The following is a 14,428-nucleotide window of genomic DNA, read 5'->3' as shown; positions in this document are numbered from 1 at the left end:
GTTGTGGTGTTGTCGAAATCCTGACTGGAAGACATCAAAGCAGTTATTCATTGCTAAGTAGTTATTTAACTGTTGATAAACAGCTTTTTCAATGATTTTGCTTAAAAATGGTAGGTTAGATATGGGCCTATAATTTTTCATGAGTGATGTATCTAGATTGTTCTTTTTTAGGAGTGGCTTGATGACTGCTGTTTTCAGGGCCTGTGGGAATACACCTGTCTGAAGGGACATGTTGACAATTTGTAGAACATCTGAGGCCATACAGCTAAAAACAGTTTTAAAGAAGCCTGTGGGCGGGAGATAGCTGACGTATACCTCCGGGACAACGGGCGGAGAGCTGTCACTCAAGAGATCGCGCCAATACATTTTAACCTCCAAAAGAATAAAAACTAGCGTGGTCCAAAATTCACCCCCCTCAGTGTTGTCATGGAGATATGACCTAAACATACAGACTAAAATGGTTTTGTGGCCCAGGCTGTAAATAGGTTTAATAAGACTTTGAAAACGGCCTGTCTAACAAGTGAGTCAAAGAAAAACTGCTTGGTCTTGGCACCACCCCCCAGTGGCACTTCCGGTTACTACAGTTGTGGTCACTTCCTTATTGGATGCTGGTAAAAATCGCTGAGGTTGGGGTTTGGGTACAACAAGAGCAACAAGGACTCCTACACCATACAGTAAACCATAGAGTGTGTGCAATTTCAAAATACATAGTAAATAAAATGGTATCAGTTAAAATAGATCAAATGTTCCCTCAAAGATGATCTCACAGCAACATTTCCCCTCTGAGCCTGTGACACCCCTTTGGCCAGGCGAGGCCGGCTGTTGTGGGTTTCGAGTATAAAAAGAGATTAAGGAAATTAAATTAAGAGCAGCAAAAGTACCATTCCTCGGGGACAGTGCAGGGCAGGCTAATGAAGCAGGAGGCAGCTCTCTGGCTGGGGCTTTCATTTTGTCAGGCCTGGTTCAGTCCCCGGTCCTGCTCCAAACAGATTGGATTAAAAGATCCAGTGGGTGTGAGTCATGTTCTGTCTGGATCAGAAGAAACAACTTTTTACATCAACCCCAGGCGGTGATAACTGGATTAAAGCATGGTGTTTATAATTGCACAATGATGGATGAGTCTTAACTGTGATCTCCTCAAACAAGATGTGGTGCACGCCCGAGCACCAAACCATATTCAGTCTTTTGATGTAAACTATCAAAAATCCAAGGAGCCCCTTAAAGGTGATATGCAGCCCTGGAAAAAATTATGAGACCAGTCTGGATTTTTCTTAAGTCTTTATTTCTACATTATTGAAAATGCACTAAATTACAATATTGTTATTGTGAATTTGGTAGAAATGTTGTCAGTAGTTTACGTTATAAATTCAAAATATTATTTCTACTCAAACATTTCCCTTTAGAGAGTGAAACAAGAGACAATGAACATTTGGAGTGGTCTCTTCATTTTTCCAGAAGGCTGTATATATTTGATTTATTTATCCAAATAAATATTATCTTGTTCGCATGTGATAATTATCCTTTTTATTTTTACTAAGTTATTTTTTAAACTTCTGATCAAAGGAAATTACTTTTGCGCAGAAGATAAAACGATACGACCTATTTGGACATAAAGGGCTCCTTAAAAAGCTGCTCATTTAGAACATATGGAATATTAGTATCATTTTCTCTTTTTTGTTGATTGATAGAGGGGTGAAAGAAGCCATGTGCTTTACTGCCAAATCATTAGCCATTGTTAGTGCCTTTTTAATGGAAGGCCTTCCTCTCGTGGTGAAGTGTTGTCCATGACCGCACAGCACTCATGTCCACTGGCAGGAGCTCAGTGAGGGATCAGGTGCCCCCCCCAGCGGACGGGCCCTGACCTCCCAATATCAGAGGGCTGTAGGGCTCTAAAAGCGGATGGACTCCATTAGTGGCCCAATCACTTTTGCTTTAAAACACTTCCAGGATGACCTTCAGGCCTGCGCTGACCACACCAAGGTCAAGGGTCATGGTTCAGACGTGGAGCACATTAGCATGCAGGTGGCGGCTCCAAAATGGACCAGTAGGGACAGTGTTTATTGAGGGGGGGAGGGGGGTGGGGTGTGTGATCACTGTTCTTGGGCAGTGATAGGCCAAACGCATGCCCTTAACATGACCTCAACCTTAATTTTGCTTTATTTTATGTGCATTCCTCATAATCCGCCAGGCTCTTCTTGAAAGGATAATTACTGGCATGTTTTTATAATATGGATTAGGGCAGTGGTTCTCAATTATTTTCTGCCCCACCATTTCAGAAGCACTGGATTAGGGGTTAAAAGTTCAATGTAAACATACATTGAACTTTTAACCCTTAAGCCACATTATCACCCCTTACTAAAACAGTACAATTAATAAGAAAAAATGTTTTGGCTCTTTATTTTTGTTTTACAATAATTTCACTGCAGTTGCACATAGACAGTCAGATATATGGATGTGTGTTTTTTTTTGTTGATACGTTTTAGTGCTAGTATACTTTAACTTTGTGATGGCTAGGTTTCATATTCCCTCTGCACGTCCCCAAGGAGCCCTAGAAGCATGGGGTGGTACATGTATTGATTTATTTATCGTTATTGTTATATCTCTAATGAGTCATGCCATAGTGAGTTTTTAATCACAATGCTCTAATAAAGTGCTCATAATTGAGCTTTCATTGCAAATACATGAATAAATGCCTCTTTCTGCCTTAATCAACACTCTTATAACAGTGTTTGTAAAGCGCCACATGTATTTTTTTTATAGCATACAGATGGAACTGCTGACAACGATTTTCACCTAAGGGGTTCTGACGGTTAATAGGTTGAACATATGCCTTTGTGCTGTATTGTTTTGAGCCTAAGAAATGCTCAGAGGATGCACATCATCTAGGTTGTGGAGTGGAAGGCAGAAACAACAACAAATCCCTTGACTAATCAGGTATTTTTCGCTGGGGAAAACATGTGTACACAAGACAAACTAACAGACAAACATGTTGTGTTGTGACCTCCTTGCTGTCTGTCTGGAATGAAGTCACCAGAGAGGATCAAACTGTTCTTTAGTGGTTTTTGTGCAACAGCAGTAGCCATACACAGTTCTTCCATGTGTCCCTTTTTTCTGCCATCCCTGTAAAAGGACACTTGAGTTATGCAATAGCTGTCCAGATATGCAGTCCATGTCTTTCTCCATTACTTCTCCCCCCCCCCCCCCCACCATGTGAGCTGTTGTTGAACTCTATGTTCCTATACTCTCTCTCTCGTGGGCAGCTCAAACCTTTGACCCAGTTTTGAGCTGACTTCTAGGAAAAGAAGAACAAAGTGTCACAGTGTGCTGCTTGAAACGTGGGCTTGCTTGACTTGATGTAAAACTACTAGTACTACTTTATTTTCATTTTTTTAAATTTAACAAATGCTGACATGTGGCACGTGCACATGGTATTGCAACGTGATCCCAGCTCACAGGGGGGAAATAAACCCCTATCTGGAGCTCCCACCTCCCCCTATACACTATGTACATACAGTATACCGTCAGAGCAGGCGTGTCTTCCATAGCTGTCTGCCTGCACACGTATACACTGTTTTCTAGCAACACTGTGACTGGACACATTCGAAATAGACATTCATAAATCATGCTTCATTCTTCCTTGAGGTTTCTTTACACTGAGTGAAATATTTGAAGTAGGGCCTGAACATATATCAGATTTTCATGTGACTTAGATGGTGTCTTTGGTGGGTTTTTCTTTGGTAACATTGGGATTCAAAATAGTTTTTAAAGTGAAGTTTTTATGTTTTTAAGGGGTGCTTGACTGCACAACAAGAATTTTAGAAGATGGACCCACCAGTGTCCCTGGCATCATGGATGAAAATAGTGTTTTTCTCATGCTTGTTGTAATACGCTCAAGTACTGCAAATAAGCATTTGGAGGTCCACAGAACATCCCGAATAAACAGTAATGTAGAGCACATGCATGTACACAAAAGGTGTCTGAAAGCTGCTCAGCCAAGCTCTCTGAGGGAGAGTCAGCATTTTCATGTGAGACAGACGCTGGAGGCTATGCAGCTGTACATTCCTCTGCCACAAGAGGTGGGCGCAAGAGGCAAGGCAGTCTGCGTTCAACCACACTCGTAAATCATGTAGGAGACTTGAAAAACTTCAGCTCAGGAAAACCCATTGACTTCATGCAGATTTGAGTGTTTTTATTAAAATACAATACAAAAAAAGAAATGTACACAAGTACAAATGCTTCCGAGACCCTTTTACAACAAAGGAGTAAGACATTAGTCATTCAAAAAGAGAGCTAATATCTTGAGTGTTGGTCTTTTTCAAGTTGCATGTGCTTCTACAGTTTGTATACTGTATGTAGTAAGCATGTATGACCTACACATAATGAATACTTTCTAGATTTCAAGTGATAAGGATGAAAAGAGAGGTTATTTTACGACCGAAAACCAGAAAAAAGTTGGGTTTCTGTTATATTTTAGAGTAGTCTTTAGCACCTTCAATCCTTCCCTTTCACCCACTATTAAGAACATATAGTCTTTATTGCATGGAGTGCCTGTATAGTCTTCTAGGCCTGTGTTGCGCCCAGCAGTTGGGGACTTTGACCTAGGGATTTGATCTCTCCACTGTCACGGTAAATGTTCAGAACGGCCGCCTCGAGGGAGAAGAGGTGCTCATCTTTCACCTCAGGACAGTAGAGCCTCATGAACTCTGCCAGACGCACCAGGTATTCAATGTTATGGCCCGTGTTACCCCTGCAGACGGCAATCTGGGCCGCCATCTCCGTGTCTGGGGCCGGGCCCAGGTAGATGGGGTTGTCAGGGGTGGCGATGTAGACCAAGGCCAGCAGAGGAGCCTGTGTTTTCTCCTTGGGGATGAACTCCACCATCTCCGTGATGTAGCCCCCCAGCACCACCTCTCTCATGTTCAGGTACTGAAGGGACCCCTCGATCTGCGAGTCCGTCACCTCGTAAGCTATTCCCCAGGTGCAAGCCTGGTAGGTGGAAAACAGAATGGAGGAGTTAGTGAGCATAGTTTGACTCACATCAATGTAATTAATGTAGTTTACTATCAAGTTAAAGCCCCTATCTCACTGGGCTGCGACTGTTTGCGACAAGTTGGAGACTGCATTCGCAAACGAGTCTCTAAACTGTCTCCAAACGTTCGCGGAGGTCTCAATTTCCTCGCATGAGTCGCAGAGCCGCGCAGTCTTGTCGCATGAATTTTGAACATGTTCAAAAAAAGTGTGCGACAAATCAGTCTCAAAATAGTCTCAGAGTCGTCGCAGGTGTGTCGCACGCGTCGCAAACCGTTCTCAATTTAGTCTCCGCGAGTCAGAAAGTGCCAGAAGTGTGAGACAACTTTGCGAGGGTTTGGCGAGTGTTTGGCGACATATGAAACTAAATTGCGACTGCTTTGAGACAAAAATGAGACTGACATTCCGTTCGTGCGACACTCGCCAGACGTTCGTGAGACATAAATGCGACCTCCCATTCGCAAACGGGTCGTAAGTAGCAACTCAGTGAGACTGCAAGTGAAAATTGTCGCAAATTGGCATATTTTGTCGCAATGTTGTGTCTCCAACTGGTCGCAAACAGTCGCAGCCCAGTGAGATAGGGGCTTAAGCCGGTTTCAGATGTTGTTCAATGGCACCTTTAAAAAAAATTCTCATGTTCACTAATGCATATAGCGTTTCACTAGCGCAGGCTGTAAGTGTAAACAGTATCAAAACAGACAGGGAGAGTCTCACATACCTCCTGATCCTCAACTAGGGTTGCCACTCTGCCTGGCTGTTGAGAGAAAACACACAAACACACACAGTGAGTTCATGCCACCATCTCATAAGCTGTTTTACTTCCAAAGAATACACTAAGACAAATGGATAAACAAACGACCAAAGCCATCATACAACACTTGACCCACCTGCAGAGCAATAGGCCTACAACATAATATATTGAAAAACGATTGATGTGTTGTTTCAAATCTCACCTTTTCCTTGTCCCCTCGATAGAAATCATCTCCATGCCAGAAGCGCCTTTTGTATCCGTTAATGTGGCCGATTGTTCTCCTCTTGTATGCAAAGTCAGGTTTCCACACTAAGGAACCATATCCAAATATCCACAGGCTGCTTTTTTCTTTGATAATATCCCGAGGTTTCATTGTAATCGTCTGACTGTGCTCTTTAAGAAACGAGACGATTAAGGTGCATATGGCCTATGCCACTCAACAAGTGGCTGTTCTCCGATATGTCAACCCTTTTCTAACTTGTCCTGCACTTTTCAATAGGCCTAAGATCCGAATGTCGCAGTTACAAAGTGCAGAAATAATCAACGAAGTCTTCGTCTGTGATTGAGACGCAGTGCTTTCAATACCGTATGGATGTGGCGTGGACACATTGTACGTAAAGCATCCTGCGTTACAAACCTCTTTATAGGTCCATGGTACAAACACGTGTATTTGTTGTTCAGAACGCGCAAGAGGGAGGAGGACCTCGACCAATGAAATCACGCGAGAGGCGGGCTTAGCTGACGGATAAGCCAATCGGGAATTACTTTCGATGTGCAACAGTGCAAACCAGTGAACATATAGAAATTAAGTAACTCCAGAAATATGGCTTATGCAATATCAAGCATGTCGAGAAACAGTAGGCGATTGCCCCTAACTGACAGGCATACATTATTCACAACATCTTCTTCTACTTAGGCTCTAGCCTACCGAACACCCCCTCCTTTTCTTTTCTCCAAATAGTTATGTTCACAACAATACAATACAACATACATGGTTTAATGAAATTATTATAATCCTGCCATTATGTTAATGTATTAAACACCATGGTAGCATGCATCTCTTGTACAGACAGTGAAAGGCCAGCAGGTAATCACATTACCTATTAAAAGCTGGGACTGAAGGCCTATGAGCTATCTGCGCTCCCTTAAGCTCATTAAGAGTCTGTGTTCTTCTAGCACACTGTTGTGCTGGCACAGGCCAATGCCCTCTGACTGACTGCTTGCTTGAGATCATTTGCCCTATGAATGTCACCTTGGCTATACTCTTGACTATTGTGTGATATATGATGATGACCTAACATGCAAGAGTGGAACTTCACACAAAGCGTACTGCCCCCAGGTGGCAGTCTAGTAAAAGACAGCGCTGACTGCACTGAACTTGTGTTTTGCTGGGTTGTTATGGTCCATCTCTTTGCCCCATTGCCTCTGGGGCCAACGCATGCTGTTCTTGCGCTCCAGCAGTGAATGGGCATATGCGGATTGTCTCATTGTAAATCCCCCTCCCCCCTTCAGTTTACAGCCATAGCCATAAGACATAAATTATAAGCAGAGATCATATCCAGTCTCCAGTGCTTTGTTCCTAAGAGCCTCTCGGTTCCTCAGGGATACAATATCAAAAGACAAAGGTAGCATTCTAGACAAGCCGTTAAATGCTGTAGAAAGACCACAAAGATTCTTTATTTTCACATACAGATATTTTTTCTTGTTGTTTTTTTAAATATATATATCTCTTTGTCGGAGTAATTCCTCACATTTCTGCCAATAACAATACCATCCACTAAGTGATTGCTAGCACATTTGATTTCACATCACACTGACACAAATGTCATGGACAAGGAATTGGAATCATTAGAAAATGCTACCTTGCCAAATATATGACTTGTATCTATAGAACAATGAAGCCACAAGCACATCGGCTGACTTAAATAAAAGTTTCTTGTTGATTCTGACAAATAAATGAGAGTCTCCATTTGACCTCATGTACTGTCCACTCAACAACTAAAGACCAACAAAACAAACCAGATATGTACCAGATATGTATTCATTGTTTCTTTTTATAAAAAACAAAACATAAAACACCAACGACACTTTCAAAATAAATTCACCTTTTCTGGGCGTCCACTTAAAAACAGATGTACACTTCATACTTCTAAACTCGACATATAAATATACAATATATACAAAATAATCTTATAAAACATAGAAAGAGAAAGATCAGTGCGTCATATTCTTAAATTACTAAAGCAATACTAATCTTACAAAATGTCATCATTGATTGGTTCAGTCATTTCCTTTGAAGGCGTCCTTGGTGCGATAGTCACTTCACTGTATTTCTTTGTCTTTATTTAAGGGAGATCTTGCATAATAAAACAAGGCCTTATTAGCATGAGTTTCCCATGCAAGGTGCCGCAGGACATTCCATCGCATCTTTTGATCTTGTATTTTGCCTCCATTTTGCTGTGCAAAGAAATCAAGATAAGGCGGGGCACAGTGTTTTTTTCTTCTTCTTAAAACACATATATAAGGCTTTGTGATCTAGGCTGCATACATTCTTTACAAAAAAACATTAACAAAACTGATAACCCTTAACATCCTACAAAAATGAACCGTTTTCAGTAGGTTTTGTCCCTTTTTGATTAAGCACATTGCTGATTTTTGTTTGCTTAGTGCATCGCAGGCCACAGAAAATGGAAAAGGCTGGCTCCTTCCACAGACTTGTTGACAGTAAGTTGATTTGTTGATTGCCGATTACCGCAATGAGGTGGAGAGCAGTACATCTTATGATCGACACGCAGGCAGAAATGTCTCAGGCGCCGAAGCTCATTATTTCTTTCTGTCTTTTCAGTCTTTACATTCCCACACGGATTAGTGGCTTTAGTTCTAGTGAATCCGAAGAGCACACTGGCTCCATCCAGTTATCAAGTTTTCAAGAGCAGCAACTTTCATTTCAATAAATCCCAGTCTCTCTCCACACTTGTAAACAGTCCACAAGAGATCCAATGTTGACGGTGAATAATGTCCTCCACTATTATACCTGGAAAAGAATGAAGATGAATGAATCTCAGTGGCTACTTCAACAGTGAATGTAGGATGTATACAAATGTTGTTGCTGCTTAATAATTAGGTCATGCTCTTAAGAAACAAAAAAAAAAATTGATTTCTTATGAAAAAAAATGAGCTTACCTCAGTTGCGATGATGCATTCATTTTTCTCCTCTCCTATTACAAAGACAGACTGGTACATGGAATCTCTGGAAGAACATATTGTTGATATTCTACACTCTGGTCTTTGACTGTGGAGGGGAGATACATTGTTGTCAGTTAGTGAGAACAAAACAAATGCCATGACATCTTTCAAATCTTTCTGGTGACCAAAACATAACCATATAACACATAACATGCCTACCTGTATGCTCTACTCAAATGTTTTGTGTCTTCTATTGTCTTTTCACAGTTTGTATCTTTGTCCAAAGGGGACAATTCATCCTTGTTCCCCGAGGAGGATTTATAGTCTAGGTGGTAGAGGTTGATGCGTTTGCGATTCGATTTTTCCACCTCCAAATCCACCTCTTTATTGTTGTTCTTGAGCTCTGGCACAGAGTTGAGTTTCTCCTTCTGAAAGTCACCGTTGGAGAGGTTGTTCATGGTCTCCGAGTCCCGCTCCTCGTTCCTCTGCTTCCTCGCGTGCCGTTTTACCATCAATACCATACAGAGAAGAACCAAAACAACCACCAGGCCTACGGCAGAGATGATGGCCCCCACGCTCAACTTGTCCTCTGACACCCAGCCTGTGTTTTTGGGCGGAGACGGAGCGTCGCTGGACTGGCACAGGGGGCCGCTGTAAAGGGCAGGGCAGGCACACACAGGCTGGCCTTTTGCTCCGGTGGTGCAGGTCCCTCCGTTCAGGCAGGGTTTAAAGGAACAGCGGTCCGTCGGCCTGTCACAGTGGCGGCCCGTGTACCCCGGGGGGCAGGTGCATGTGTAGTCGTTGATGCGGTCGATGCAAGTGGAGCCGTTAGCGCACGGGTTCCCAGCACACTCGTTGATGTTGATCTCGCAGCGCAGGCCCGCGAAGCCCGATCGACAGCTGCAAAGCCGGAGGTTGCCGTGGGTCACGCAATGTCCACCTGCGCAAAGACAAAAAAAAAAGGAAAAAAAAGTGTTACACACCCTTGTGTTCCAGATGATTTTAAACACAAATATACAGAGAGGGGAGCATCCCCTTGATGTAGAGGAGGGAATGATGTTTTACCGTTGCTGCATTGCAGTGAGGTACATTTGTCCACTTTCTTCTCACAGTTGAGTCCAGTGTAGCCTGCCGGACACTCGCATATGTAAGTTTGCCCGTTATCCCTCTCCCAACACTTGCCTCTATGGAAGCAGGGCATGTCTGCACAGGTCAGCGACGACTTGTCTTCACAGTGTGCCCCTTCAAACCCCTTTGGGCATGCACATATATAGCCGTTCTCCGTGTCCTGCATGGGAAAAGATACACATTTGACCAAAAAGCTCCCCATCAGATTGCTTTTTCTTTCTTTCTTTTTTATCACATCCTGTTCACGACTGCCCCAGCAAATCCCATTATCCTCAGTTTTGGAATTCTATTTACGGTCGACACTCTGTGAACTGGGTCATCTACTGACTTGACAATCGTTAGCATCCTCCTGGACTCGCAGATAGACGAGGCAAAAACAAAAACAGGAAGGCCTGTGTTGTGGGAAAGGAGAGAGAGAAACTTCCGGACTCACCAGGCAGTGGCCTCCGTTGCGGCAGGGCTTGCTGTCACACTCCCTGACCTCCGAGTCACAGTTCACCCCGGTGAAGCCCGGCAGGCAGGTGCAGGTGTAGCTCCCCTGGCCTGTGTTCATACACGTGGCCCCGTTGGCACAGGGTTTGTGGTGGGTGCAGTAGTTCAGGTCTGCAAAACAACAACACAATGTTTTAACCTCGCAGTGCAAACATTTCATTCGGTTGCCTTGTGTCAGAGGGAGAGGACGCCACGCACCTTGGTCGCAGAAGATGCCTCCCCAGCCTTCCTTGCAGGTGCACTGCCACGGCTCTTTGCAAGTACCATGTTTACAGGAGGGATGGAGTTTACACACATCACAAAAGAGCCCCTGCCAGCCCTCTTTGCACCTGTTCACGTGTGAAACAGCACAACATAACTGTGTCATTATTCTGCCCTTTCACAGCAAGAGTCACAGGCCTGCTCATTTTCCTCTACTCGTATACACCAAAACAATTACTTTCAATGTCACCTGTTTATAACATAAGTAGTTTTTTATGGGTTGAACCCATGATGCAATTGATAATTTAATTAGATAATTATAAATATATCATTAAAATGTAGGTAAGAAAGTGAATACTCACTTGCACTCTCCGGGTAAAGTGCAGTTTCCATTGCTTTCATTGCACCCTTCAAAACATACGGCTGTATAAAAAGAAGAAGAAAGACAGTGATATTTAAAGTTATGCTATTAAGCTATAAATTGGTCTTCTATCACCTTTAAATGTTTCCTCCTAAGCACAATAAAAACTGTTAGGACTACCTTATCATTTAGATGGGAAACAAATAATTTTGCCTATACGTAATATTGTTTTTTTTTTTTGCATTGCTTTATGGTGTTAAACGGCTGGTAAGGGCGGAGCAGATTGCTTGCTCTCCAAAAAAAAAAAAAAATGCAGGACAGCTGCCCCATTGTTATCGGTGTGCAGTTCGAGCCCCGTTTGCAGCTGCTGCCCTACAACGTCTACAACAATAGAGCCCGCAATTTAGTGGCGCGTGGCGGGTGATAATGCCGCGATTAACCCCCAGCGCGCGCTGCTTGGCGACCACCGGCCGGAATTAAAGGACAGTTCGCACGCGCCCACAAGAGAGAGTGTGCCACAGTGGGCTCTCTCTCTCGTCTTCAAATTTCACCTTTGCAGCTCCTATTTCCGATTGTGTTTCGCTGGCACACGCCCGGAAAACACACACCTGTGACCACGAAGCAGGTCCTAATTTAGGCGTCAAAGCTTTGAACGAAACTCATTATGTAGGAAATGTACTAGGTCACTTTGCAGCATATTTTACGTGTAACAACTTTGCCTCGCAAAATACTACATAAACAACATGTAGGCCTACCAGGTCCATGAGGCCTACCACAAGAATTCAACAATGTTTCATAACTCTAAGATACGCATTAGCTCATTTTAATTTAGCCTATTTTCTATGAATAAGGCCAAGGCCTAGACTTTTAGCTTAATTTCAGGCCAGCTCCCTTCAGGAGCAATGTGTAGCGTGCCTTCGCCTAAAATCTGCCCTAATTTAATATTTTTTTAATTCAATAAAATTAAGTTTTATCACAAACAGAGGAAAGTGTCCACATGGTGTCTTCACTCTTGCTTACGTTCTTGGCAGTATTGTTCCTTCCATCCCGGTAGACAGGCTATTTGCCCGTCAGGCGTGCAGGTGTAGTGGCCAAAAAAGTCGTCTCTCGGTACGCATATTTTGGAACAAGTGTCCCCGTAGTAATTTTCATTGCAGACGAACCGGTATGAGTACCTTAGCTCCGTCTGGGTCCCGCTCTGCACATCCTGGGACCACTCAGGCCCTATTCCCAACTGTCTTTGGATGGCAAAAGAACTAATCAAGAATTCAGGGTTGGTGGTGTCTGCAAAGAACAGAACATAAAGACATGACAAAGATTAGTTTGTGGGCATGCACATGTTTTGTACTGTCACAGCTCACAGCAGTTTATGGTGCATTTCATTAATCTCAATTAATCCTTTAGTGATTTATGTGACAATAGGCTACACAAAGTGCATATTGAAATGTCCTCTTCCTTTCACATGTGACCATTTGTGATGAAGGACCTAACAAATAAAAGGTGTAATATCCAGGAAAAGGCTATCATGGGATTTTTTTGGCCAGGCTTCATATTCTCAGTGCAGCCTGTGCACTTTCCCATGCATGCCAAAAATAAAACAGGGGAAGTTGCAATTGTGTTGGAGAGATTTGATTGTAAGGAATTGTCGTTTGACTCATAAGGCATCCTAACAAACACGAGTCCATGACGCTGGGAACGCCAGATGCTTTTGCCAGCAGCACGTAAAGTGTTGAATGGGTTATTGATGCAAAGGTGTGACATAGGTAATAAGCCGTAAGGGACTGCACATATATCATGTCTCCCTCTAGTGGTGGACCGGGCAGTGCATGTCTCCTCACCTCCAGGCACGTCTTCTGCAGGAGAAAACCAGGCTTCGATAACTAAGGAGAAGGCACCCTGTGGGAAGTAAAGAGGGAGATGAACGTCACCAAAAACATATAGACAAATAAAAGGCTAATTTTGTGATAGTCTGTCTTTACCCTTGTTTCACTGAAGTACTCTTGTCATTATAAAATACTTACATTTCACTTTAATTTGCTAGGAATGATCACACACTGAAAATATTTGAGGATGAATGCTTTCTCACTGGCTCTCTATTCTTTCTTTACGCACAGTGTGTGATGCAGTAAACAGCTTAAGTTCTGATAAGGTTTGGCTTTTATGTCATGTAGGCCTATATGACCTTTAAAAACACATTTATATGGCATTTAATATATTTATGTTAATGGTGCAACAAATCGTTTTGCATTTATTTGATGAAGACCATAACTAAAATAGACTAATAGCTTAATTTAAATTTTAAAAATGCAACTGGGAAGAATGAATATATTTAATACCAATTAAATGTCAAAACCATACAACATTTTGTGTTTTTTGTATATTGGGTTGGTTTCTGATTAAATTGCGTTGAGCCAGGCAGGCTAGGTGCTCTTACCGGCCAGGTGGAGTTGGGCAGCAGACGCAGCCTGGCGTCCTGGTGGATGCTGAAGGAGTTGGTGCCCAGAACAGGTGTAGTGACTTCGCCAAATCTACAGTCTCCGTGAGACACCACCGTCTGGAAGTTCAGACAGACTCTGAAATAAGTCCTGCAGCCTGCCATGCTGCAACTAAGTCCGTTTGCCAGCAAACCTTTAGTATTCTGAAAGTGATGGAGATCTATCTCGAATACACCTGATCCCAGAACCTAAAAGGATACAAAAAGTGAGCTCAACAAAATATTGCAACATGCCCTTTTTTATTTTTTGATAAATAATGAAATTTCCTAATTTGCAAAGATAAAAAATAAACAAGCTACCTGAGTAAATACTGTTATAAATATTGCGAGGATAGAGGTGAACCTAACGGCCATTCTTTAGAGATTGATGTGCGTATCCTGGAAAATTCAGTTTTCTCCTCCAGCAGAACGCTCCTATTCCAAGTGGCGTAAACCGGGAGGGATGAAAAATGAAGCGATAAGAATAAATATGTATAATCCTTCTGCCCAAAGCCCGCAGGACAAATCCAGTTCGACAATCCGTATCCAGAGGAAGTTGTAAAAAGAGCGAGTTATCCAAGTGGTAGAGGTTAAACAATTGTCATTAAAGTCAATATCCACAAGTGACTCTGTCTGCGGTCTTTATGTGACCCATCCATCGTGCCGGTCAGACGTGGTTTGAGTTGTCTGTGCTGATGCGAGGCGCGTGGTGTCAACAGTGATGCGGGCATGTGACGGAGCATCAGCGCACAGAGACTCCCAGTAAGGGATGTTTGACGGCCCTCCCCGTTTATAAACCCCCAATGTA

General features: G+C 42.8%; 2 protein-coding genes across 2 annotated transcripts; both read right to left on the bottom strand.

The window, feature by feature from the left end:
• Positions 1-4,226: 4,226 nt before the first annotated feature.
• LOC307261328 (glutathione-specific gamma-glutamylcyclotransferase 1-like) lies at positions 4,227-6,360 on the bottom strand. Its single transcript, XM_080041836.1, has 3 exons — positions 5,982-6,360; positions 5,747-5,782; positions 4,227-4,986 (listed from the first exon to the last, which is right to left on the bottom strand). Exons 1-3 carry the CDS (start codon positions 6,150-6,152, stop codon positions 4,561-4,563), a joined length of 633 nt encoding a protein of 210 aa, XP_079897962.1. The 5' UTR covers positions 6,153-6,360; the 3' UTR covers positions 4,227-4,560.
• A 1,180-nt stretch (positions 6,361-7,540) lies between these two features.
• On the bottom strand, positions 7,541-14,332 carry LOC307261767 (delta-like protein 4). Its single transcript, XM_080042372.1, has 11 exons — positions 13,942-14,332; positions 13,582-13,830; positions 12,986-13,043; positions 12,168-12,431; positions 11,149-11,209; positions 10,784-10,914; positions 10,527-10,696; positions 10,031-10,253; positions 9,185-9,905; positions 8,963-9,071; positions 7,541-8,813 (listed from the first exon to the last, which is right to left on the bottom strand). The coding sequence occupies exons 1-11, from the start codon at positions 13,993-13,995 to the stop codon at positions 8,808-8,810; spliced, it is 2,046 nt and encodes a 681-aa protein (XP_079898498.1). The 5' UTR covers positions 13,996-14,332; the 3' UTR covers positions 7,541-8,807.
• Positions 14,333-14,428: the final 96 nt, after the last annotated feature.

The sequence above is a fragment of the Ammodytes marinus genome, assembly GCF_949987685.1.
Source record: "Ammodytes marinus genome assembly, chromosome: 15".
NCBI lineage: Eukaryota > Metazoa > Chordata > Actinopteri > Uranoscopiformes > Ammodytidae > Ammodytes > Ammodytes marinus.
The sequence above is the reverse complement of the archived record's forward strand: the minus strand, read 5'-3'. Positions and strand labels throughout refer to the sequence as shown.

Excerpts from the sequence above, each read along its gene's own strand:
- LOC307261328 (XM_080041836.1), bottom strand. The coding sequence starts at position 6,152 with ATGAAACCTCGGGATATTATCAAAGAAAAAAGCAGCCTGTGGATATTT. Across the intron at positions 5,783-5,981 it reads ATCGAGGGGACAAGGAAAAG|CCAGGCAGAGTGGCAACCCT; the intron begins GTGAGATTTGAA and ends TTCTCTCAACAG. Across the intron at positions 4,987-5,746 it reads CCCTAGTTGAGGATCAGGAG|GCTTGCACCTGGGGAATAGC; the intron begins GTATGTGAGACT and ends TCCACCTACCAG.
- LOC307261767 (XM_080042372.1), bottom strand. The coding sequence starts at position 13,995 with ATGGCCGTTAGGTTCACCTCTATCCTCGCAATATTTATAACAGTATTT. Across the intron at positions 10,915-11,148 it reads ACTTTACCCGGAGAGTGCAA|GTGCAAAGAGGGCTGGCAGG; the intron begins GTGAGTATTCAC and ends ACACGTGAACAG. Across the intron at positions 9,072-9,184 it reads CATTTGAGTAGAGCATACAG|TCAAAGACCAGAGTGTAGAA; the intron begins GTAGGCATGTTA and ends TCCCCTCCACAG.